Source organism: Equus caballus, chromosome 7, assembly GCF_041296265.1.
Source record: "Equus caballus isolate H_3958 breed thoroughbred chromosome 7, TB-T2T, whole genome shotgun sequence".
Lineage (NCBI taxonomy): Eukaryota > Metazoa > Chordata > Mammalia > Perissodactyla > Equidae > Equus > Equus caballus.
This window is the reverse complement of record NC_091690.1, coordinates 20,993,471-21,015,753: the sequence shown is the minus strand read 5'-3', so window position 1 is coordinate 21,015,753 and position 22,283 is coordinate 20,993,471. Positions and strand designations below refer to the sequence as shown.

Here is a 22,283-nt window from a genome sequence, read left to right as displayed (position 1 = left end):
TCTGATTTGTTGACAGTCCATCATGCTTTGGACACGGCAGAAAATATTCAGACATCAGAGGGAGGTCCTGCTGACGGTTATCTATGCCAACAAGTCACTGTTTCTCCAACAAGAAGTCATTGATCAAAGTAGGACCTGTGAGCTCTGTTCTTGGGAAAAGATATTAAATCACTGAATTTTAAGGCTCCAAAACTCATGTGGCCCAGCTCTGTCATCTCACAGATGAAGGAACCAAGACTAGCAGAGGTGCTCACAGTCACGCAGCAAGTCAGTATGGGGCCTAAGATTTGAACCAAAGGCCTCTGAGGCCAAGCTCTGTGCTATTTGCCCTATACCTCACAGCATGCTGGATGAATTAGAGAGAATTGTGGTAAATAGACACAAGATTTATTATAGGGCATATGGCCCAAGATTGCACTATTCCCTGGAAGTCTGTAATAATGCTAACCACATATTCTACAACAGTGGTGTCCAATTGAACCTTCTGTGATGGTGGAAATGTTACATAGCTGTGCTGTCCAATCCAGGGGCCACTAGCCACATGTGGCTATTGAGAACGTGAAATGTGGCTAATGCAAATGTGGAACTAAAATTTAAGTTGCATTTAATTTTAATTCACTTAAATTCAGATAGTACAATTTCAAAATATTCTGTTCCACTGTCCCCACACAGCTAATGAAATGTTCCAAAACTTATAGTATTTTTACATATAGTCTGCCTCTCACACTTGGAAAAAGCACAAAATTCCTGTTGGACCACATAATCTCATTTTTTTTTGCTCAGAAAATATGTTCACCATACTTATCATGGTCTGACTTAGAAAGTGGCCCAGGTAAAGAATTGAGCTTGAGCTCTAAGCAACACTAACATTTACCATTCCTTCCATCCTCTCCATCCCACCCTATTGTGATATCAACATAAGAGCTGGGAGAATAAGTGGGTTAGCTAAAAGAATTCGGAATAACTAGGACAATGATCTGTATCCTGTAGTGCCGGTACATGGGAAAACTGCAAGCCAGTCCTGGTAGCTGGAACCACTCCCACTGCTGCGGGCCTGTTATTCACTCTGCCTGGGAGGAGAGGCAGAGTCCAAGCACCTGCTTTCTGCATATCTCTGCCATGTTGCCTGATTTCTGAAATTATACCAGGCTTCCTCAGCCCTGCATTATTTTAACAATAATGGCAGATACGTCCCTCACCAACTAAAAGGTACCCATATATCTATACACAACAGCAATAATAGCAAAATCGAGCATCTACTCTGTGCCAAGCCCTGTACTAAGCACTTACATACATTAGCTCATCTGACGGTCACAATTACCATAAACAGTAGGTTTTTTTATTCTCCCCATTTTATGTATGAAGAAAGAGAGGTTTGGAGGATAAATAATTTACCCCAGACCCTATAGCTACTGTAGGAGAGGAAGACAAATCCTCTACCCATTCTAGGTCCTTCTGGCTGGTCTATGAATTAAATTGACATGAGACAGAATAAAAGGAGAAAATCAAATAAAGCTTTATAACATGTATACATGGGAGAGACCCAGGAAAACTGAGTAACTCAACAAAATGGCCGAGCTGCCAGCTTCTATGTTATCTGCAGCTAAAGACAAAGGAGGATATCGGGAGTGGAGAGAGTCAGTTATGGAAGATTACCAGAAAAGCACAGTAAACAAGAGTAAGGTTATTATGCACATTTAAGTCTTTGCTTTCCACATTGATAAGAGTTTCTAGAGATAAGGTTATCCACCCTTCTTCCTGGCACAGAGAGGGAGACACCTTTACAGATGGAGATTTCCCTTATAAATGTAAATGTCTCTTACAAACGGTAACTTCTACTTCTACTTGGTTTTCAGAGCTTTTCCTGTGTCTGCAGTTTTGAAAAGGAACCAGCCCAAAATAATCCGTATGCCAAAGAGACAGATTTTGGGGTGGCCAATTCTGATCCCCCACACTACTAACTGGTAAAGGCAAAGTCCAGTTTCTTAATCATTATGCAATACTTTTATATGATGCTTGCAGCATAGAAGGTACTCGGTAAATATTTATAGCTGAATGAATGAGCCAGTGCAGGAAACATTGGCAAACTCATTCATCACTTATATTAATACAGATAATAATATGTTAGCCTAAGTAAGACCTTGAGCCTTAAACAGACCTGTCATTTGGTGAAAATATTGACTGTGAGTTCTCCCTGTGTAGAAGTAAGATGTGTGAAATTCACACCTATGTAAAATATAACACATCTATTCTGGGCAATCATTAACGATACAAAGAAGCAGAAAGGCAATGTGAAGAAACAAATAATTAAAATTGTCAATGGAAATGTTTTAAATGACTCTGAAATAATTTCTTAATCTTTTTTTCTCACATTAGCGAGTTCCTTGGCAGTAAAATATGTGTACAATTTGTATTGCATTTATCTTCAGAGACATCAGCATAAATATATACAAAAGGGCTCACATCTACCTGCAAAGGTTCCAAGTGGGTCCCGGCTCCTAAACTGCTCTCTTTTTCTGCCAGTCTGCACCATTTAATCTTCCTTAGACAATACATTCATCTTGCGGATCAACTACTCAACTGTTTTCAAATACTGCCTTTTCCTACTATGTCAGATATAAATTCCTCATGCCCAGCTCTTAAGGCCTCCCACCAAATTTCCTGCGCTCAGGTTAGCAGGCTCTTCACTGTCTCACAGATATACAAGGCTCATTGTCACCTCCATGGCTTCACAACTGTCCGTCTGCCTAGAATGTCCCACAGTTCTACTACTCAAATCTTCACTAGGCCTAGTTCAAGTTCCACTTCCTCGTGAAACTCCTCTGACCACTCTTGATTTTGTTAAAATCAAGACAGCTCTGATCTTAACCTGTCTGGATCAGTCATCTCGCACATAACCCATGGTTCATTCCTGCGCTTCTTTCAGGTCTCTGCTCAAACGTCACTTGAACCATTTGGCCTTCTCTGACTCCCTATTTAAAATGACAACACCCCCTCACCTGGGCACTCCCAAACCTCTTTGCCTGATTTATTTTTATTTTTCTTCCTAGCTTTCATCACCATCTTGTATGTTCTATATTTACTTATTTATTTGTTTATTGTCAGCCTCCCCCTGCCCGGAATGTAAGCTCCATGAAAGTAGGGAATTTTGTATGTTTTGTTACTGTTTTATCTCCAGAACCAAGAATATTTCCTGGCACATAGTAGATGCTCGATAAATATTGGCTGAATGAATGTATGAATCTTCCTCTCTTTAAAATTCAAAGTTATAGCATGCTCTATACTATATCATTTAGCACTTAATTATAGTTAATTTAGGAATGTGAATTCTTGCCTCTTTTACTGTATTTCCAAGACAAATATAAATAATTTCTGGTATCCTTTTATATATTCCTCTCTTTCATCAAGGCATTCCTTCATTAAGTATTCATTAAATATGTGTTGAGCACCTATTATATGTTGTTATATGCCGGGTCCTATTTTTTTAGCAAAAACTTCAAGAACTCATAGTTACACATAAATACACACACACAAAAGCAAGAAACAAGACTGAAATAAAGAATAGTAAAATGAAGACTAGTACAACTGAGAATCCAATATTAGTATGTGGTGACTGAGTGTACAGGGTGAGTGTGACAGACTGAGTGGGTAGAAAAATGAAAAAAGAGACAGAATGGTGAGAGACTAGAGTAGGATGTCACCAAAGTAATCACCAGATGCTAGTGCTTAATATAAACTGTACCAAAGCAGATATGCAAATATATTCTACATGAATTTTTTAAATTCATATTTCAGAATTCATATCTGCCAGCTATCCTGCAGGTAAAAATTAGATTAAGACTAGCGACATCTGGTGGATATTTTGGAAGTGACCCTTGAGTTTCTCAACTATGAAAACAGTGTAAATGCCCCCATGCCTCTGGACTGCCATTCATAATGTGTTAGGGCTCCACATTACTAATTACACTATCATGAAATAATCTTTCTGTAGGACCCAAGGTCTCATTGCAAGAGGTAACCAGATTTTTATCAAGGACCTTTCTGTCTCCCAACTGATATCCCTCTGCCTTCTGAAGGATATATACAAAATCTGGCACCGCAATTGTTCTTTTAAAAAATAACTTTGTTACTTAAAATGTTCACATCCTTTGACCTAAGGATTCTACTTCCGGGACTCTACCCTAAGGAAAAAAAAGTCTTGAATAAGGAAAGTGATTAGCTATTTACAATGGGGAGGAGAACCTACAAGTCCAACCACAGAGGAATGGTCAAGAAAATTACAGCCATTATGATGTTTACCAAACATTTGTACCCATAATAAAACAAACACTAACAATTTCATATTAACAAATATTAAGTTAAAAAAGCAAAGTCAAAAAGTGTGTGCATATCTCAAATATGTAAATAATATACATAGAAAAAAGACTAGAAGAAAACATTCTAAAATATTAACAGTGACTGCTTCTGGATGGGAGGATTTTTTTTAAATCACGGTTTGCAATATTTCCCAAATGCTCTATAATTAATATGCATTATTTCTATAACGAACATTATTTAAATCTTTTAAACAATGCATATGTTCTTATTAATTGCTAGAATTTTTCCACTTCTGCCTGACTTTATTAATTCCAGAAAAAGATAATGAACAAAGCGAGCTAGAATTTCCACAAGAAGGGGAAGCAAGGAAAGAAAGCAAATATATTACAATTTTCTTCCAGGATCTGAGTCGTGACAGAGAAATCCCCCAGTTGTAGAATTGTACTGAAATTCCATTAATGGCATCACATGCCTCTCAACAGTACAGCAGAAACTTACAGAGGGCTCCGCTGGCAGCAGGGAGTTACAGAGTCTCATAACCACTTGGGTCCCCATCTTCAGAGTCCCCAGAAGAGCTGGATCAGGGCCACCTTAAGACAGGAGAGGGAGAAATGTGCAAAAACACAGCACAGGAAAAAAACTTCGAAAAGCTAAACCAATCTAGTAGGGTCAGGCCCCATCCCCAAATCTACAACTTAAGTCATCTGGAAGTATCAGAAACAGGACCTTGTTTAGGAGGTAATTCAGCCCAAGTATGTTATGTTATAATGAAAACAGGGCTATCCCAATGGCATTTGAAAAACTAGTTGCTTAAGTTCTAATAATAATCAAGTAAATAGCAATGCTTCCCTATCATGAGTTAACGGCAAGGATGCATTTTCCTTCCTCCCTACATTTATCTGTCAAAGACCATAGGAAGGATTCCGAAGACACTTAGGAGAAATACGGGGAGCTCTCCTGACATGCACTTCCCTTCATCCTCAGGAATTCAGTTTTAACCAAGAAAGGCAGCATATATGTTCTAAGGCAGAAAATTGTATATAGCACTTTAAGTTTACAAAGTGCTATCACCTACTTCATCTCATTTCACCGTCATAGTAAATAATCCTTGGAAATAGAGTTCATTTTATTATCTCCAGCTAATAGGAAATAGGCTAGGGGGTTGCTCTGCTAATTAGTGGTGGAGGCAGTTTTCTAGCCACCTTTTCTGAATCCCACTTGCACTAGGTCAGTGCCAGAGAACAGCCAGGAAAAGAGTGGTGGTGGTGGTGATGATGATAATGGCAGTCAAAATTTGCCTACATACTACGTTCTGTTCCAAGTACTTTACGTTCTCACACTCTATGAAGTCGATACTATTATTACCAACTTCTTTGTGCTGTGATTCCATCTTCAGTACTCTATCGGTCTTAAGGAATCATCCCTCTCAGGGACAAACCGTGGGGCAGCAGTATTTGGGGAGGATGGTGTAGAGATTGAGAAAGGGAAGTGCATTTCCACTTGTCTCCAAGCTCTAAAAGTCTGAATCAGGAAAGGCACACTAAGAACCTGTAAGGCTTGGATTCGTTTTGGAACCTGAAATTTCCGCCACCTTCTTCCCACCCCGGCCTCGTGCCTCTGTGTGTCCCCAGTTCTGAGCTGGACGCTCGACTGTGGTAATAAAACTTCCCAGATACCCGCCACCTTTCAGCACCTACCTCTTAAATCATCGGTTCGTCTGGTTCAGCAGCTCCGTCTTCAGTCCTTCAGAGCACCGCCTCCTCCAGCTAGAGCGTCGCCGCTGCGTTCCCGCTGCCATGGTGACGCGGGGGCCGGCCCAGGCCCTGCCTGTCTCCAGTGGACCCGCGCCCCGCCCCCTGCAGGCTCGAACTCTGTCTCCTGACAGCCAGGATCCCACCTCCTACCGGCCTAGACCCGGCCCCCTGCCTGTCCTCCTCCTAATGGCCCAGACCACAACCCCTGGCAGCCTTGACCCGCCCCCTGCCTGTCCTGACCCGCCTCTCGCTGGCCCGAGCCTGCCCCGCCTCCTGCTGGCCGGGTCCCCACCCCGCCTCCTGCCGGCCCCATCCCGCCCCCTGTCTGTCCAGACCCGCCTCCTACCGGCTTTGGTCCCCGCCCCCTGCCCGTCTAGACGCGCCTCCTGCTGGCCCGACCCCGCCAGAGACAACTGCTTTCCGCAGATAAGAGGGAGCCTCCTGTCTGTCCAAACCACAGCCCCTCCGCTCCAGCCAAGGCCTGCAGAGTAGGGCTCGAAGTGGCTGGACTTCGGGACCGCCCTTAGGGTGAGCAAGATCTGCTGCGCTTACGTAGAGCCCGCAGACCCCCGCCCCAGAAAACGCACCAGGCATGTTCCTTCCTCTATTTATTGATCCTAGCAGCTCCGCATTTGCGAGAGCCAACATTCCAGCCAAGGAGAGCTTCCGGCCCACGCTGTGCTGTCAGTATCGGTGACTTGAAGGCCTTGTAACCGATGGATCGAAGAACGCTTCCTCCATGCCTCAGCCCCTGCCCTCCTTCATTTAGGTCTGGGACCCCTGACCCAGCCACTGAGGAAATTGCCCACGCCAGCCCTGGAGGCTGTGTACAAGAGCACAGAATGCTTTTCCAGAGCATCTTTGGAGTTTTAGGTGTGTAAAAGGGATTAAATTAAGTCCAACAAAATCAGCTCAAGTGCTTAAGGGGTAACCTGTTCTTTCTGAACTATTTTTTGAGAGCCGGAGCAAAAGTAGGGGTCAAAAACCTACTTTCCTGGACACTCAACCTAGCCCCCTCATTTTGTGGAACTTCTTCCACCCCTAGCTAACCCAAATACAACTCCAAGCTAACGGTGGCAAATAAGAGATAGGCCTAGGGGAGAGAGCGATACTGGGGACACACAATTTCAGGGGCTCTGGAGTTCTTTAAGCTTAAAACATGGCCGCCATCCTGTGGGCTGCCAGCCAACTTCCCAAAGCAGTAGATTCTCCCCACAGGAGTAGTGGTGAGATGACGAAAACGATCCCCCCCTCAAGGCTCACACTAGGGTCCCGTTCTTGCTGTCATAGCGGGGTGTGGCCTGGGGGAAGCGAAGAGTCGCATACTCTGTAGCGTTTTCTAACTGCAGATGCTTCACCTCCCGGGTAGAGCGTGGCTGGGTACGGCTGCACACTTGAATGTCTGCGTAATGTAAGCTGCTGTCCTCCGACCTGAGGCTTTGACTCCTCTCCTGAGACGCAGGCTGCCCTAACACCCGCTTGGACGTATGTCCTGTTGTGTTATGGCCCTGAGAGGAATGGACAGCATTAAGGGAGATTGTTGACTCGGTTTTGCCCCTCGCCTCCAACGCAGGGTCAGCTACACTGACCGCCCTTGGCTTTGCTCCCTTGGGGGACAGAGGAGGATGGGGAGAACCAGCAAGTTATACAGATAACTGAGATGTGTCTGTCCCAGGATGAAAAAGCTGAGTTCTGGGATCCCATGTCTGAGCAGCCCCCTGGAAGGGATGGAGGGCTGTCATTACCTTTGCACCATTCTGCTGCTGCTGCTGCTGCTGCTGCTGCTGCTGCTTCAGTGTTTGTCTTGCTTGGCTCCCTGAGAGGAAGAAATCTGACAAATCCATTCTGCCCACTTCACATCTCTATTAGACTATTATGGTGGGCTTCTAAGTAATCTCCCTGCCTCTTTCACTTCTACCATTCCCACATCCAAACTCCTTAGCAGGCGATGCGATCTGGCCCTTTCACAATCTGCCCATAATATTTTCCATCCTCCTTTTTCACCAGCCCCTAACATAGCTCAATGAATACATCTTGAGAGCCCATTATATGTCAAGCTCTGTGCCACGTTCTGGGGATAGAAGAATGAGCTGGCTGTTTCCTCTTGCCTCAGGGAGCTTACAGTCTACTAGGGGAGACAAGTATACAGACTGTCACAGTGCAATGTGGTAAGTGCTCAACCACACCAAATAACTGGTCACTTTCAATCAAGTCAGTCTCTTCTCTCTTTTCTTTCTTTCTTTTTTCTGCATGAGGTAATTCTCATGCCTAAAATATCCTCTCCTCTCTGCTCCTCTTCCACCTTGTGAACTTGCTTTATTCCTTCGACATTAGTGTTATCTCCCATTCTCCCACAGCATGAGTATGCATCTATTTTAGCACTGGTAGATGGCATTACAATGACTTGTTTACATGTATCTATCTCTCAAACTTGATTTTCAGCTCTTATAGGGCTGAGACAGCATGTCCTTCCTCTTGTGCCTCTGCCTCCTTGGGATGGTACAGAGTACCTCACATACAATGTAAGTACTTAGTAAATTTTTGCTAGATGAATGAAAGAATGAGCAACCAACCTTGCCACTCTGAGGTAATGGGAAGAATGAGACCCAGAGTTTCAGAGCTGGTCTTGAACCCAGTAACTTAAAGGTCCCCTTTGGTGAACTCTCTCTCTTTATCCCTTCCAAGGCTACTCCTGTTTTCCACCCTTATGCCCTTTCCAAAGACACTGGTTCTGTATCTTTTCTCTAATTTGCCTCCCCAGCTCCCCTCCCACCCCCCACCAGTTACCTGTTTTTTTTTGCCTCTGGAAAGCTGATGGGCAGCTCCTGTGAAAGAAAAAACAGATCATCATGTGTAAGAGCCCTGGCTGCTATCTTCCCTCCATCATTTGCTCCGTGGTCTCCTGAACATTCTGGGATTGACCTTCCCTCACCTCCCTCTAACACAGATTCACCCTAAGTCAGTCCCAAAGCATTTACCAAGGGTACCACACCTCTCACAAAGGGATAGTTCTGGAAGGTGGAGTGGTACAACTGACATAACCAAACCCAAAATACAGCCTCAGGCAAGCAGGCGCTACATGCCAGGCATGAGCTTGGTTGAGGGCTATTCTGGGATTGTCTAACAGGCTAATCCCAGCAGAGGGTAAGGGAAACCTGCCAAATGAGGGGATATTCCTGGATTTGGAGACCTTCTTACTTCTTCTTCAGTGCTTTTTGTTCAGGATCTCTGCCAACCCAGGGTTCTCATTCTGGGAGTCACAGAAGCTGCCACAACTAGGACTAACAAGTGAGGACCCCTCAAAGCCCTTTCTAACAGATGACCTCCCTCCGTGCTTCCCTGTCCTTGGTTTTAATTAACAGAAAGTGAGAGATGTTCGACCTTTAACATCCACAGCACAAGGAGCTCTGAATTTAGTGAGTGACTCAGCTACGACGCCTGTGCTGCGGGACAGACCTGTTATATTCATTTCTGAGCCCCTGGGGTCCCCGATGGAGCCAGTGTGTCTATGTGATTGTCAACTGTTTGATGGCCAGAGAAACAACACTTGTCTGAGGAAATAGGCTGAATAGTTTGGAGCTTACTCCGGATGCTTTTTCTTGCTGGTACATTTCAGATTCTCACAAGAGCCAACCCTATTTGTCTGACTTCTGTCTCCCCAAGGAAGTTTCCTTCTTTTGCTAATTAAAAAGAAACAGAGAGAGGGAAACTTCTAAATCATGTTCATTTTACTAGTGTGAAAAAATCTGGCAGAGGTTTGTGTTTTGGTTTGATTTTTGGTTTTAATGCAGCTTGCTGATGATACACAAATGACAAGCAATAGGATATATTGGAGTATATGAGGAAGCCATTTGGTGTAAAACTAATTCGGCCTGACCTTGTTTTTCCAAAAGGACCTGACGTGGCCATTGAGCATGCATTGTATATCTGCTTTAAGCATTTGCTATATCCCAAAGACAAAAACAAATGCCCTTAAGATAAAAATGCAACTTCCCCTACATTGGCATTTCCTTAAGGATAAGCATCTCTCCCTAGGCTAGGAATTGATTGCTGTGCCCACCCTGTGACCACCCAGCTCGAGACAGCAGACCTACTACCTACTGTGTGAATAGCTGTGCTGTGCCGGCTAGGGCTAGGCAATCTCACTGCTAGGGCTAGGCAATCTCATGACTGTTGAAAAGGGACATTCCTATCATATGTGATGTATGCTCTTTCTTCCAAGACGGTATATAACCACTCTGTACACCCCACTTCTTTGGTGCCCTTCCTTCCTTGGGGAAGGAAGGCCCCGGGGCTAGTCCTCAGATCTGGCTCATAATAAACTCACCCAAATTTTTATTTATAGATTGCTTATGGAATTTGTGTCGACACTAACTTGCAAGCAGTTAGAATCTCCATCTGAACTCTACCAACAGTTCAGAAGAAAAGCTTTGAAGCCACTTCTGGGTTTTTCTACTTCCTCATCTGCCACTTCAGCTCCTTTCTCTTACCACTGCCTAGTCATAGCCTTATCCTAGCCTCTAACTCCTTGCCCCTTGTCACTACTGTCTTCCTACTTCTACTTAAATGGATAAAGAGAATATTAATTCTAAAATAACATAGACTTGGGGGACCCAATTTTAATGAATAGAGCCTTTTCCCAAATTGGATATTGCACAATGCCTGGACACAACCCAAACAGAATATTCAGTTAGACTCATAGGTGATAGGATTTTATTTTTAGCTCAGAGTTAAGGAAACTAAATGGGCACTGTCTTCTATTGGTAGCAAAAATAAAAATTGGTGCAATCTTTCTAGAATGCAACTGGCAATAAGTATAAGAAGCCTTAACCATAAATGTGTGTACCCTCTGATGTAGCAATTCCATATCCTAAGAATATGGATCCATATCCCAAGAAATAATCAGACAGGATGCTCATTGTAGCATTATTTATAATTGCAAAAAATAAGAAATATCTTAAATGTTCAACATGGGGAATTGACTAAATAAATGGCACTGCCAATCAGTGGAACATTATACATGCATTTAAGAAAGATGTTGGAAGAACATCTAATAGCATGGAAAATTTTACTCTTTATTAAGTTAATAAAAAGATAATAAGATATGTTTGGGGAAGAAAACTATACACATAGGCATTTAAAAAGGATTATATGCAAATATACTAAAATGCTCCTGTCATTCTGAGTGCTTATATTTAGGGTTGCTTCTTATTTCCTACTGTTTGGTATTTTCTGAATTTTCTACAGTAAATGTGTATTATTTTTGTAATCAGAAAAAAAACCCCAAATAATATTTTAAAATAAAACTCACTTCAATTGTCATAGTATCTTTAAGTCTCTGGAAGTTTATTGAGATAATAAATGGAGGAGAATGATATTTATCCATTCCTACTAATATTGTAAGAGAAAAAATATATTTTGGTTAGGATATCTGCTGTAGCGTTTCTAGCCAGGCTCTAGAGTCAGACTGATGGTATCAGACCACCTGTGTGAACTTCAGCAAGTTTTTAACTTCATTAGGCTTCTATTTTCTTATTAATAAAATGAGGATAATAATAGAACCTAAACCTCATGGGATTATTGTAAAAATTAAATAAGATAATAAATGTAAAATACTCAGCTAGGTGCGTGGCATTTAATGAGCATCAGCAGAAGCTGACTACTGGGACTACCAGCATCAGAGGAAGAAGTAACCAAAAATGAGGAATACGAAGACTTGGGAAGAAAGGGAGTGAAAGAAGCTGTTTCACCTCCTTCCCTAGAAGCTTTTATATGTTTCTAGATGTCCTATGGTTGCAGGACATCTCAGAGTTTAAAAAGTGCCTTATTTGTTTGTTCAATCCTAACAACATTCCAGGGAAGGCATATTATTGTTCCCATTTTACAGATGGGTCAACTAAGGCCCTAGAACTTTGGTACCTTACTCAAGAAGGCAGGGACCAAATTTCCTGTTATTACTATGTCTTCTGCATCTATCACTATGCCAGGTACATATAGATGTTCAATAAAATATTTGTTTAATAAGTTAATGGATAAATGAATGAGAAGTAGGAACACTACTTGAATCCAATGTACTGACTCCAAATCGTATGTGCTTTTCAATGTACCTCACCTATCTCTCTAAATACAATAATGCTTTATTCATAAACAAGACATCTTCAAGTCTGACCCAGGTGGGGAATGGTATCACAATGGACAGGATATAACCAGGTCCAGGATTTTATAGTGATGACAACTCTGGGAAAGAATAATAAAGACACTACAAATAATTTATTGTGAGGCTTTCACATATTCTCTGCTCTTCAAACTTGTGATCTAAACAACATAGGTCATGTTATCTACATCTTATATATGAGGAAAAAGAGAAGTTACAGGATTTGCCTAAGGTCAAAGAGCAAATAAGCATGAAAGTCATAGTCACATGTTCCATGGAGAGCCTCCTCCCCTCTTCTGCCCTTTTAAATAAACATTTCTCCAAAGTCGATTTGCTTGATTTGGGAGGCAGTATTATGTAGTGATTTAAAATATGGGATTGGAAGTCAGACAGGCCTGGTTTCGAATCTGGGTTTATTTGCTTACTAGCCATGTTAACTCGGACAAGTTAGTTAACTTCTCTGAGCCTCAGCTTCTTGGAAGTAAAATGGGAGTGAGGCCTCCTCCCTCAAAGAATTGTTGGGACAATTAAATGAAATTGTTTATAAAGTGCCTGACACATAGTAAGCTCTCAAATGTACAATTATTATCATTATCTGGAGAAGGGAAGGCAGAGACGAAAAAGGAGAGGAAGAGGAGGACAAAGAGAAACAGTGCCAATACACCATTCCAGCCCTGCTCTGGCCATTCTACAGCTGGCTTGGCTGTGTTTTCTGAGGTCTTCTGAAAGGTCAGAGCACAGAAGGAGGTGCTGCTCTGGTGTTGGCACCCGGAGGTGCCAGGCAGAGGAAGGTGGCAGTGGGAGGTTGGCAGAGAACTATCTGCAGGCTCTGTCTTATGTTCGGGGCCTCCACGTCCACCTACAGAGGTTACCCTCCACCCTTTCCCCCTACTCACCAGCTTCCCCCACAGCAGAGCCGGTTTCCCATGGTGCTCTGTCTCCGAGGGAGCCCAGCTGTTTTTGTACGTAAAGAGGCTTGTGCATTTCCTGGTTCGCGGTTTAGCTTTCAGCAGCAGCTCCCAGGGACTCTCTGTCAGTGTCAGATTTCAGCCTAGCAGGTTGGACTTCGGAAGCCACCTGCTGGAAGGATTCCCAGGTGACTCCTCCCAGCCAAAGGACAGAGTCACACAGCCAGGCTCCAGGTGAGACCTATCTCACCTTTGGGATTTGGAACTGTTTTGATGAAGCCGTGAACTTTGAGCTTCAAGCTTCAGTGAAAAGAAACCTGAGATAGAAAAGGGCTCTGGGTTTCCTTAGGAAATGTTTCTTTACTACTCACACTGTCACTGAAATACAGTCTCTATAATGGAGTAAAGAGTCTTACCTTAGGTTTCCCCAGAACTACTCAGGTTTAATTGAGTTTCACTTTCAAGGTAATCAGTAGCAGTTTCTCATTATCCCTGTCAGAATCTGGGTTTGAATACTGGAGTCACTTGGAAACTTAAATTTAGGGAAATGGATTCCTTTTACATTCTCCTTTGCTATTGGAATTAATGTGAGCAAATTACTTTTTTCTAGGATTGTAAAATGGAGGACCGAACTCATTACCTAATCTCTGTTCCGGTCAAAAATCATATGATTCTATGATTGGAATGGCCTCAGCACTTCTTCTTTTTTTTTTTTTTCCAAAGATTTTATTTTTTCTTTTTCTCCCCAAAGCCCCCTGGTACATAGTTGTATATTTTTAATTGTGGGTCCTTTTAGTTGCAGCTTGTGGGTTACTGCCTCAGCATGGCCTGATGAGCAGTGCCATGTGCGCACCCAGGATGCAAACAGGCGAAACCCTGGGCCACCTAAGCAGAGCACACAAACTTAACCACTTGGCCATGGGGCCGGCCCCTCAGCAGTTCTTAAAAACTCACTTCCCCATCCCCAGTACTGAACTACAGAATCTCCACTTAGACAACTCAGCTTCTCCTTCCAATGACCCAAAGTAAGACTCATTCCACACTCAACAGCAGCTAGGATGCAGTTGAGTAAATTCCTCTGTAGAAAATATGGGCTCCAGGAGAATTTATGAAACCTGTAAGGTTTGTCTTCAGTTCTCCCACCCCATCTGTAGTGTCTTGCACAGATGCCCAGTTATTTGTGTGCCTCTTATGGATAGTCAGGACCTAGCACTCAGCCCTGCACTCCACAGAGAGTATCATGGACTCTTGAGTCCTCCTCATCTTCTTTCCTTATGAAAAATGGCAATATTAAGAAGGACAGCCTTATAGGTTTGTGGTTAAGACTAAATGAGATAATGTGTATAAAGTTCTAGTCCAGGGTCTGGCACACGGGAAGCTTACAATAAGCCCTAGCTATTGTTATTATTACTTCTTATTCTCAGCTAATTGTCATCAGCTAATGTGGTAAAGCATCTTACTGTATTATTATCTTGTGCTGAATCATTGCACTAGCATCTTATTTCGTAGCCATGCCTCTCCCCAGCAATCCATTCCACCCTCTACCATTAACTATATTCTTTTCATGCTGTTACCCAAACTTCTTAGCCTGGCACTCAAAGCCCTCCACAATCTGGTCCCTTTCCAGCCACTTTCTCTAATTTAGAGGAAAACATTTAAGAGATTTTATATGACCAGAAACTCCAAAGGAACCAACAGTGTTCTAGTAGCCAGAAAACCCAATACACCTAAAGTAATATCAATAGAAGTCTAGAGTGATAAACGTGAGTATTGATTATTCTATTGAAGTCTGTACCAGTCAGTCCATGACTCGAATAATAATTTTAGGTTGACATGTTGAGTTTCAAGTTATGTTGTCAAAAGCCAGTGTGTTCAAGAGAAAGTTGTCTGGGTAATAAGTGGCATAGAAAGTCCTATATGATATGGTTAAAAGGACTGGGCATGTTTAGGTGGGAAAGGGAAGCCTTAGGAGGACACAATGGTTATCTTTAAATATCTGAAGGACTCTCAAGTGAAAGAAGGATTGTATTTACTTTCTGAACATAACCAGAACCAATGGGCAGAAGTTACTGAAATGCAGATTTTGGTTCAATAGAAGGAAGAATTTGTAACAGATATGTCCAAAAAGAAAATCAATTGGGCTACCTTATGACGTTCTAAGTTCTCTGTCGCTCAAAATGTCCCAAAAGAAGTTGATTAATAATCTTAAGAGAATTTAATTGGGATAGGGATTTGGACTAAATCAGAGGTCTCAAATTTTTTTCTAGCTAAGGAACCTTTTAAAGCTTATGTGTAAATCCCAGTTACAAGACAGATCAATGTGAAGCTGTTCTGGTTGAAGTCTGAGTAGGATCCTTTCTTTATTCTTTTTCTTCTCAACTAGGTATTAAGATTCCTGAGAGTAGACAATAGAAGACCATAGTTTTTATAATTTATATTTACAATGTGTATCCTCCATAGTGTATCACTTGGGGTTTGATAAATATTTATTGAATGAATGAACAAATGAATATATCAGTAGTTACTTCTCTGAGGCATGCCTTCATTTTTAATTGATGGCAATCCTTCAACCAAAAATTGAATTCTTCAAGTGAGGCTTCTTATCCTAGGGGTCTGCAGATCCCTAAGAGGGGCATATGCATGGATCTCAAGAGCTGTTGAACCTATTCAAATTGTATGCCAAATTTGGGAGCATGTGCCCTTTTTTGGTAAGAGAATCTATAGCTTCTGTCAGATTTTCAAATGAGTCTGTAACCCACAAAATTAAGAATTAACCACTTTAGTGGAAGAATTTCATATGTCCACCACAGCCTGGTAAAAGATATATTTTGGAGCAGGGAGATCTTCTGGACACTCCGCAAATCATACACACACATGCTCTCTTGATTACAGAGAGTAACTGAGAGGTCAAACCCCCAGACTTTCCTGAACACACCATACCACTAGTATTAAGACTACTTCCAAGGGAAGTTTCCCTGGCCATTGCCACCACACCAATAGCCCTAGATCCCTGCATTTAGTCTCTGATTGGGTGAGGTGATGCAGTGACTCCTCTCTTTGGGATGTTCCAAGATTAGAGACAAATACTTTCTTTTATGGGCCTCCCATGTGCAGAGGGTGGGGAGACTTTGGGGTTTGGTGACAATGGTAGAGGTTTCTGTGTTTGTGCCCCTGTGTATGCATACTTGGTCCCTCAGAATCAGAGAATATTTTCAGCGGACAGACCTGAGTATGGGAAAACAGGGCTTTAGGCAACTCTCTCCAGCCAAAACCTATTTTCCCAACCCCTACCCAAAACAGGCCAGACAGTCTGGAGACCCTTGTTTTTGTGTCTCTAATCACCAGCTCAGACAGTGCCCTCTGGGCTGTTTGGATGGCATATCCCTTTTCCCTCCCAGGATCACTCTCTCTTTTGTTGCATTGTGAGAAATGGCTAGGAATTTGATGTGGAGCCAGTGTCAGCTTCCGGGTGTGACCTCAGCATGCAAGTGTGAGCTCAGGGTGCTGTGACGTTGGGCACATCTAACTGAGAAGCTTTTTGTCTAGCTGGCTATTGACCTCCTCCCTCCCTGCCCATCCCATCCTCCAGGCCGCAGAATAGGGAGCAGCACAAACAAGGCCCTGAGATTTGGGTTTATTCAGCTCCACCCAGAACTAAACCAAAGGCTATGACACGTCCCAAGGGACCAAACCACACATTGTGGACCATGCACTCTTCCCTTCCCCCAAGGATGCTGCTACCTCTGGGGTGGTGGGCAGCTGCTCGTATCACCGCAGGAGGTAGAGAGGGGTTCGCTGGGTGCTAGGTCTGTGGCACTCAGGGCTCAACTGTGGCTCCCTCTTCCTCTTCCTCTGGATCAGGAGGCGCAGGGAGCAGGGAGATGTAGACCTCATTGACCTCTGTGTCCAAATGTCGGCCACCCCGAGGTGCCTCCAGGTTAAGGATGCCATCATGCGAGAGAGCAGCGCGGACCCGCCAGGGGTCGACATCAGCAGGCAGGACATAGGTGCGGCAGAACTCTCGGGACACGAAGCCGTGGCGGTCCAGGCGCTGGGGGTGCCGGGCAGACACCTCCAGCAGGTTGTCCACAGTCCTCACAGTCACCTCATCTGGGGTAAAGTGGCTCACATCCAGAAATGCCTGGAACTTGCCCTCACTGAGCCTGAGCTCAGAAGCCCCTGCCCTGCTGCCCTCCCCAGCTTGGGCAGCCCGAGGTCGGACATAGTAGCCATGGTAGAGGGTGGGGGTCAGGATTTCTTCTGGCAGGAGGCCTGAGGGGCAGAGAGAGAGAAGACAAGAGGCAGGATGAGGGAGCATGAGGTGGGAACAGGGGTGAAATGAGAGGAGATCAGGAGATGAGGATTGGGGACAGCAGGAGGGCGATCAGGAGAAGCAGGGAAGGGAAGGAGAGGGACATAGGGGCTAGGAGGCAGCTGGGGAGAGGCGATTGAGAACGGAACTGAGATGGGGGTAGAGAAGGGCAAACCAAACCACCACCCAGGGTGGACAAGAGGAACAAAGCACACTGGGGGTGGCAGGAGGCAGGTATCAGAGCTTTGTGGGCTCCAAGTCTGCACTGAGGTCACTAGGAAAGGGAGACAGCCCTGCCTGGAGGGGGGCAGGGGGAGTCTGGTGCGGGAGATGGCTTGCCCCAGGAGTTCAGTTAAGCCCGGAGTGGGGTGGAGGCCAGTACCATTGGGAGGTCAGCCCAGAATTTCAGGAGGTGGGGGTGGGAGGCAAGAGGGTGGTGTCTGTGCCATACCTTCTCCGAAGCGCTGCTCACCCAGGCGGCTCGGGTTGGCAAATTCGTACTCGGCGGTGGCCGGGTGGGCATGTGGCACTGAGCGGCCCGACATGGCTGCAGACTCGTCGGCGGTCCTAGTCCGAGGTGCAGCCCCAGCGACGCAGCGGGACCCCTCCAGCTGCCTGGAGAGACAGGGCTCACTTGGAGGTGGGGGCGGGGTCTACACCACCCAAAATAGTGCCGAGCCTCAGGAGGAGGGGCGGGAGCCGGGGCCCTGAGTGCCAGCGACGAGTGTGACCAGCGCCGCCTGGACCCCCGTCCCCTCCCCCCCCTTCAGCTGTCGCAGGGGGCCTGAGAGGACAGCTGGGGGTCCTGGCTGGGGAGCGAGCTGCAGCGGGGAGGCTGATGCCAGAGGCCCCAGAGAAGAGTACCTGAAACCCTCACAAACAGTTTGCACATTTTCCACACCACCTTTTCTCCTCTTCAGTCGCAGGCACCCTGCATCCTACTTCATAAAGCTCTCCTGGATTTAATGTTCTTTAGCCATGTAAGGTGAAAGATATAAGAAACCCTTCTATCCTTTTTGCTGGTAGGATGAGGGGTCTTTCTGCCCAAGTTAATGTCAGGGTCCTCTCCTGAACCCAGGTCAACCCAGGGCACCACACAGACGCCTGGCACTGACATGTTGACAATCACTGCTCTCCTCCAGGAACCAACAAAGAGTTAATGTCCCTGGGGCCCTGCCTAGGAAGATTCCAGTTCCTGCCCAGGCCCAAGATAGTTGCTGGCTCGATTCCTCTGGCATGCTAGGCTGGAGAAGAGGAGGAGGGGCACACTGCTGCCTGCTTAGGATTCCTGACTCTGTCCCAACTCCAGAGAAGGGGGGAGGAGGGGCCATTGGGTGTGGACGGAAAGTTAGTGAAACAAGACCAGGACAAGTCACTCGCCAGCTCAGATGTGTTTGTGTTTCTCTTTTCTTAGCTCAGTGAGTCCTGGGTATGTGTCACACTGCCAAATCCCCGATCACAAGTCCCCATGAACGGGCGGTGAGCTGGGATAATAAAACCCCTGACATCACCATTCCAGAAGCTTCACAAGACTGCATATATAAGGGGCTGGCTGTAGCTGCAGCTGAAGGAGCTGACCAGCCAGCTGACCCCCCACATTCACCAAGCCACCATGGACATCGCCATCCACCACCCGTGGATCCGCCGCCCCTTCTTTCCTTTCCACTCCCCCAGCCGCCTCTTTGACCAGTTCTTCGGAGAACACCTGTTGGAGTCTGATCTCTTCCCAACCTCTACTTCCCTGAGTCCCTTCTACCTTCGGCCGCCCTCATTCCTGCGGGCACCCAGCTGGATTGACACTGGGCTCTCAGAGGTAAGTCTCCCCTCTGCCAGGACAGGGGAGTTCTTCCTGGAACCTCCTGGAAACAACTCCATCTGCTCTTCTTTTCCTCCCTGCCTAAATCTGGCAATGTCTAAGTGTCTTAGGTACTTGTGCATCCAGCAGTGAAGAAAGATAAGGTTACTAGTGCCTCCCTCCTCCAGTCACCTGTTTGTATTTGATGTTCCTCTATATCCTATTTCTTACATTTTTTCCATGCACTATGAAGATCATCCTCCATTTCCTAACGTCTAAGTGGGATGCTTCTTTCTGGTTTGGTTCATAATGATCCCAGGGAGAGAGCTGTCTTCAGACTCCTTTTCTCAACTCTTCTAATACCTCATACACCTGACAAATTTTATCATCTGAAGTTTCAGAGCCAGAGAGTCTTACCTCATCCTGAGCTTTTCATCCCCTCTGCCTGGAGCTGGAGACAGCAACCAACTATTTTCTTCCTTTCTATTCCCTCTTCTGTGATTTTCCGGGTTTCTCAGGGCTAACAGGGCACTGGCCTGGGTCCAAGCCTAATAAGGAAAGAATGTAGGTCTAGTCTTGGGACCCCCACTTGTCCTAAGAGGGTGGGAGAATGGGGTGAACAGATAAGGTTGACAGAAGCTGTCACAGATAACACTCTGGTTTAAAAATATTCCAGTGTGAGTAAACAGGAGCTAAATAGGCAAGGGCTTTGGAAGGACAAATCAGGGCCAGCAGAACATTCCAGACTGAGTGGGTGGGAAACTTGGCAGAGAGCTGAGCAAGAAGAAGGGGGCTTTGTCTTACAGACAAATGACAAGGCCAGGCATTGGGATCGGAGAGGCAGCAGAAGCCATACCCAGACTCATCCTTGTGATTGGTCCCCTGGGTGGCCTGTCATCTTCCCTGTCCCTGTAAATAAAGTTTGGGCCTTGGGTACCACTGTGGTGGCTGCCTTGAACCAGAGAGCCGTGTTTATTAAAAAAAGGGATTTTTAGCCAAAAAGAGGAGGATAAACTTCCTGGACAGAAAGCAAGTTTGCAGACCGACGAGACTGCACTAGTGTAATCCACATTTCTCCCATCTTTTCTCCTACCCCCTCTTCTCTGCTTTGCTATTTCTAGATGCGTCTGGAGAAGGACAGATTCTCTGTCAACCTGGATGTGAAGCACTTCTCCCCAGAGGAACTCAAGGTCAAGGTGCTGGGAGATGTGATTGAGGTGCACGGCAAACATGAAGAGCGCCAGGTGTGTATCTTGTTTTCTCTTCCGCTCATTCATTCAGTGCATACTGCATGCCAGACTCTGCCATCAGCCTCTGAGGCTGGCAGCATGCCAGTACTAAGCCAAAAGGGTCTGGAATAGAAATAGACCTATTGTTGTTGTTTTGGCCAGAGAAGAGATCTTTGTTGTTTGTTTATTTTGATTTGATTGCCTTAGATGGGATAGATGGGGTGTTCACTTCCCATTTAAGCCAGTAGTTCTCAACTTGGCTGCATTAGACTCAGGAGGGGAATTAAAAAAAAAAAAAAATCCCAATGCTCAGGCATATTCCAGACCAATTAAATGAGAATTTTTTGGGGTGGCACCCAGGCATCAGCGTTTTAAAAATCTCTCTAGGGACCGGCCCCGTGGCTGAGTAGTTGGGTTCGCACGCTCTGCTGCAGCGGCCCAGGGTTTCATGGGTTCAGATCCTGGGCGCGGACGTGGCGCTGCTCATCAAGCCATGCTGAGGCGGCGTCCCACATGCCACAACTAGAAGGACCCACAACTAAAAGAAATATTCAACTATGTACTGGGGGGCTTTGGGGAGAAAAAGGGAAAAAAAAAATCTCTCTAGGTAATTCTAACGTACAGTCTAGGTTGAGGACCACTGATTTGCACCCTGAAGGCCCTTGAACTTGGGACTTTTCTTTTAGATGTTCAGGAATCCTCTTCTCTTTAGCTCATCTTAAGGCTGAACTACTTGGTTTGCCTAAATTTTCAAACTGTACTCAGCTTCTAATACTCTGGAGCTCATGTGGAAATCAGTTAATTGAGAGCCTGTCTGGATAAATGCTTGAGATTGAGCAGGCATAAGGGTAGAGGTCAACTACTCTTTAGCAGAATTCTGAAGAATGGAAAACCTTCTCATTGCTTTCTGGAAGGGTTTTTTAATGAGTTTGCTTCTTACCAATCAGTGATAACTCTGTGCATCAAACAGTACAGTTTGGGGTCCTCAGGCTGTTCACGTTTTGCTCATATGATTTAAGTTTGGGTCATAGTCTCTCTAGATGGAGTCCTTTTTTTTTTTTTATTTTTTAGCAGCAGTCCTATTGGTCTGGAACATTCTGGGACATTCCTGAAGAGTCAGGATATTTTCTGGGTTTCCTCAGGGACTCAGATCTTCAATGCCAGATGATATTCCAAATCCTGTAGGCCCAACAAACATTGATCTAAACCTTTGGGAAATACCCTTAAATATCTCCATGCCTCAGGAAGTTTTGGCTGTTTCAGACTTTCAAAATTCTCATTGGTAGGAGTGACTACCTAGGCAACTTCATCTTAGCCCCAAACAGAACAGCTATATAGCTTTCTCTCATGTTGCCATGACATTTGGTGACACCTAAGGGAAAAGAGGATGTCTTGGTTCTAGGCAAGTAGTGCTATTTCCTGTTCTTATCTTTCTACCTCTTTCCTCATTCTCTTGGATTAGGATGAACATGGTTTCATCTCCCGGGAGTTCCACAGGAAGTACCGAATCCCAGCTGATGTGGACCCTCTTGCCATTACTTCCTCCCTGTCATCTGATGGGGTCCTCACTGTGAATGGACCAAGGAAACAGGCCTCTGGCCCTGAGCGTACCATTCCCATCACCCGCGAAGAGAAGCCTGCTGTCACTGCCCCCAAGAAGTAGATGTCCTTTCTCTAACTGCATTTTTTAAAACAAGAAAGTTTCCCCACCAGTGAATGAAAATCTCATGACTAGTGCTGAAGCTTATTAATGCTAAGGGCAGGCCCAAACTATTAAGCCAATAAAATATTATTCAGCAACAGATAACTGTCTT

The 22,283-nt window shown here is 44.8% G+C and overlaps 4 protein-coding genes across 8 annotated transcripts in view; 1 reads left to right on the top strand and 3 right to left on the bottom strand.

Moving 5' to 3' along the window:
• The window catches only part of DIXDC1 (DIX domain containing 1), a 69,348-nt gene extending 62,966 nt beyond the window's left edge, over positions 1-6,382 (bottom strand). The window contains exons 1-2 of one of the 2 annotated variants that reach the window (XM_070273606.1): positions 6,015-6,382; positions 4,816-4,907 (exon numbers count right to left, since the gene is read on the bottom strand). In XM_070273606.1, coding sequence (XP_070129707.1) covers positions 4,816-4,872 — 57 coding nt within the window. In that variant the 5' untranslated portion in view covers positions 4,873-4,907; positions 6,015-6,382. The remainder of the gene's footprint in view (positions 1-4,815; positions 4,908-6,014) is intronic. The other variant, XM_014741242.3, reaches the window with a different exon arrangement.
• A 284-nt stretch (positions 6,383-6,666) lies between these two features.
• On the bottom strand, positions 6,667-13,452 carry C7H11orf52 (chromosome 7 C11orf52 homolog). Of its 2 annotated transcripts, none has more exons than XM_001916879.5 (4): positions 13,122-13,452; positions 8,859-8,896; positions 7,817-7,887; positions 6,667-7,579 (listed from the first exon to the last, which is right to left on the bottom strand). In XM_001916879.5, the coding sequence occupies exons 1-4, from the start codon at positions 13,151-13,153 to the stop codon at positions 7,331-7,333; spliced, it is 390 nt and encodes a 129-aa protein (XP_001916914.2). In that variant the 5' UTR covers positions 13,154-13,452; the 3' UTR covers positions 6,667-7,330. The 2 variants fall into 2 exon arrangements, with proteins under 2 accessions (XP_001916914.2, XP_005611616.2); XM_005611559.4 differs by lacking the exon at positions 13,122-13,452 and adding an exon at positions 9,064-9,167.
• Positions 13,453-16,751: 3,299 nt separating this feature from the next.
• Positions 16,752-19,923, bottom strand: HSPB2 (heat shock protein family B (small) member 2). 3 transcript variants are annotated; one of them, XM_001501785.6, is made up of 3 exons: positions 19,658-19,923; positions 17,897-18,060; positions 16,752-17,405 (listed from the first exon to the last, which is right to left on the bottom strand). In XM_001501785.6, exons 1-3 carry the CDS (start codon positions 19,660-19,662, stop codon positions 16,951-16,953), a joined length of 624 nt encoding a protein of 207 aa, XP_001501835.2. In that variant the 5' UTR covers positions 19,663-19,923; the 3' UTR covers positions 16,752-16,950. The 3 variants fall into 3 exon arrangements, with proteins under 3 accessions (XP_001501835.2, XP_070129704.1, XP_070129703.1); XM_070273603.1 differs by lacking the exon at positions 19,658-19,923 and adding an exon at positions 18,350-18,686; XM_070273602.1 differs by lacking the exon at positions 19,658-19,923 and adding an exon at positions 18,310-18,598.
• Positions 18,655-22,276, top strand: CRYAB (crystallin alpha B). Its single transcript, XM_001501779.6, has 3 exons — positions 18,655-19,258; positions 20,362-20,484; positions 21,932-22,276. The coding sequence occupies exons 1-3, from the start codon at positions 19,058-19,060 to the stop codon at positions 22,130-22,132; spliced, it is 525 nt and encodes a 174-aa protein (XP_001501829.1). The 5' UTR covers positions 18,655-19,057; the 3' UTR covers positions 22,133-22,276.
• Positions 22,277-22,283: the final 7 nt, after the last annotated feature.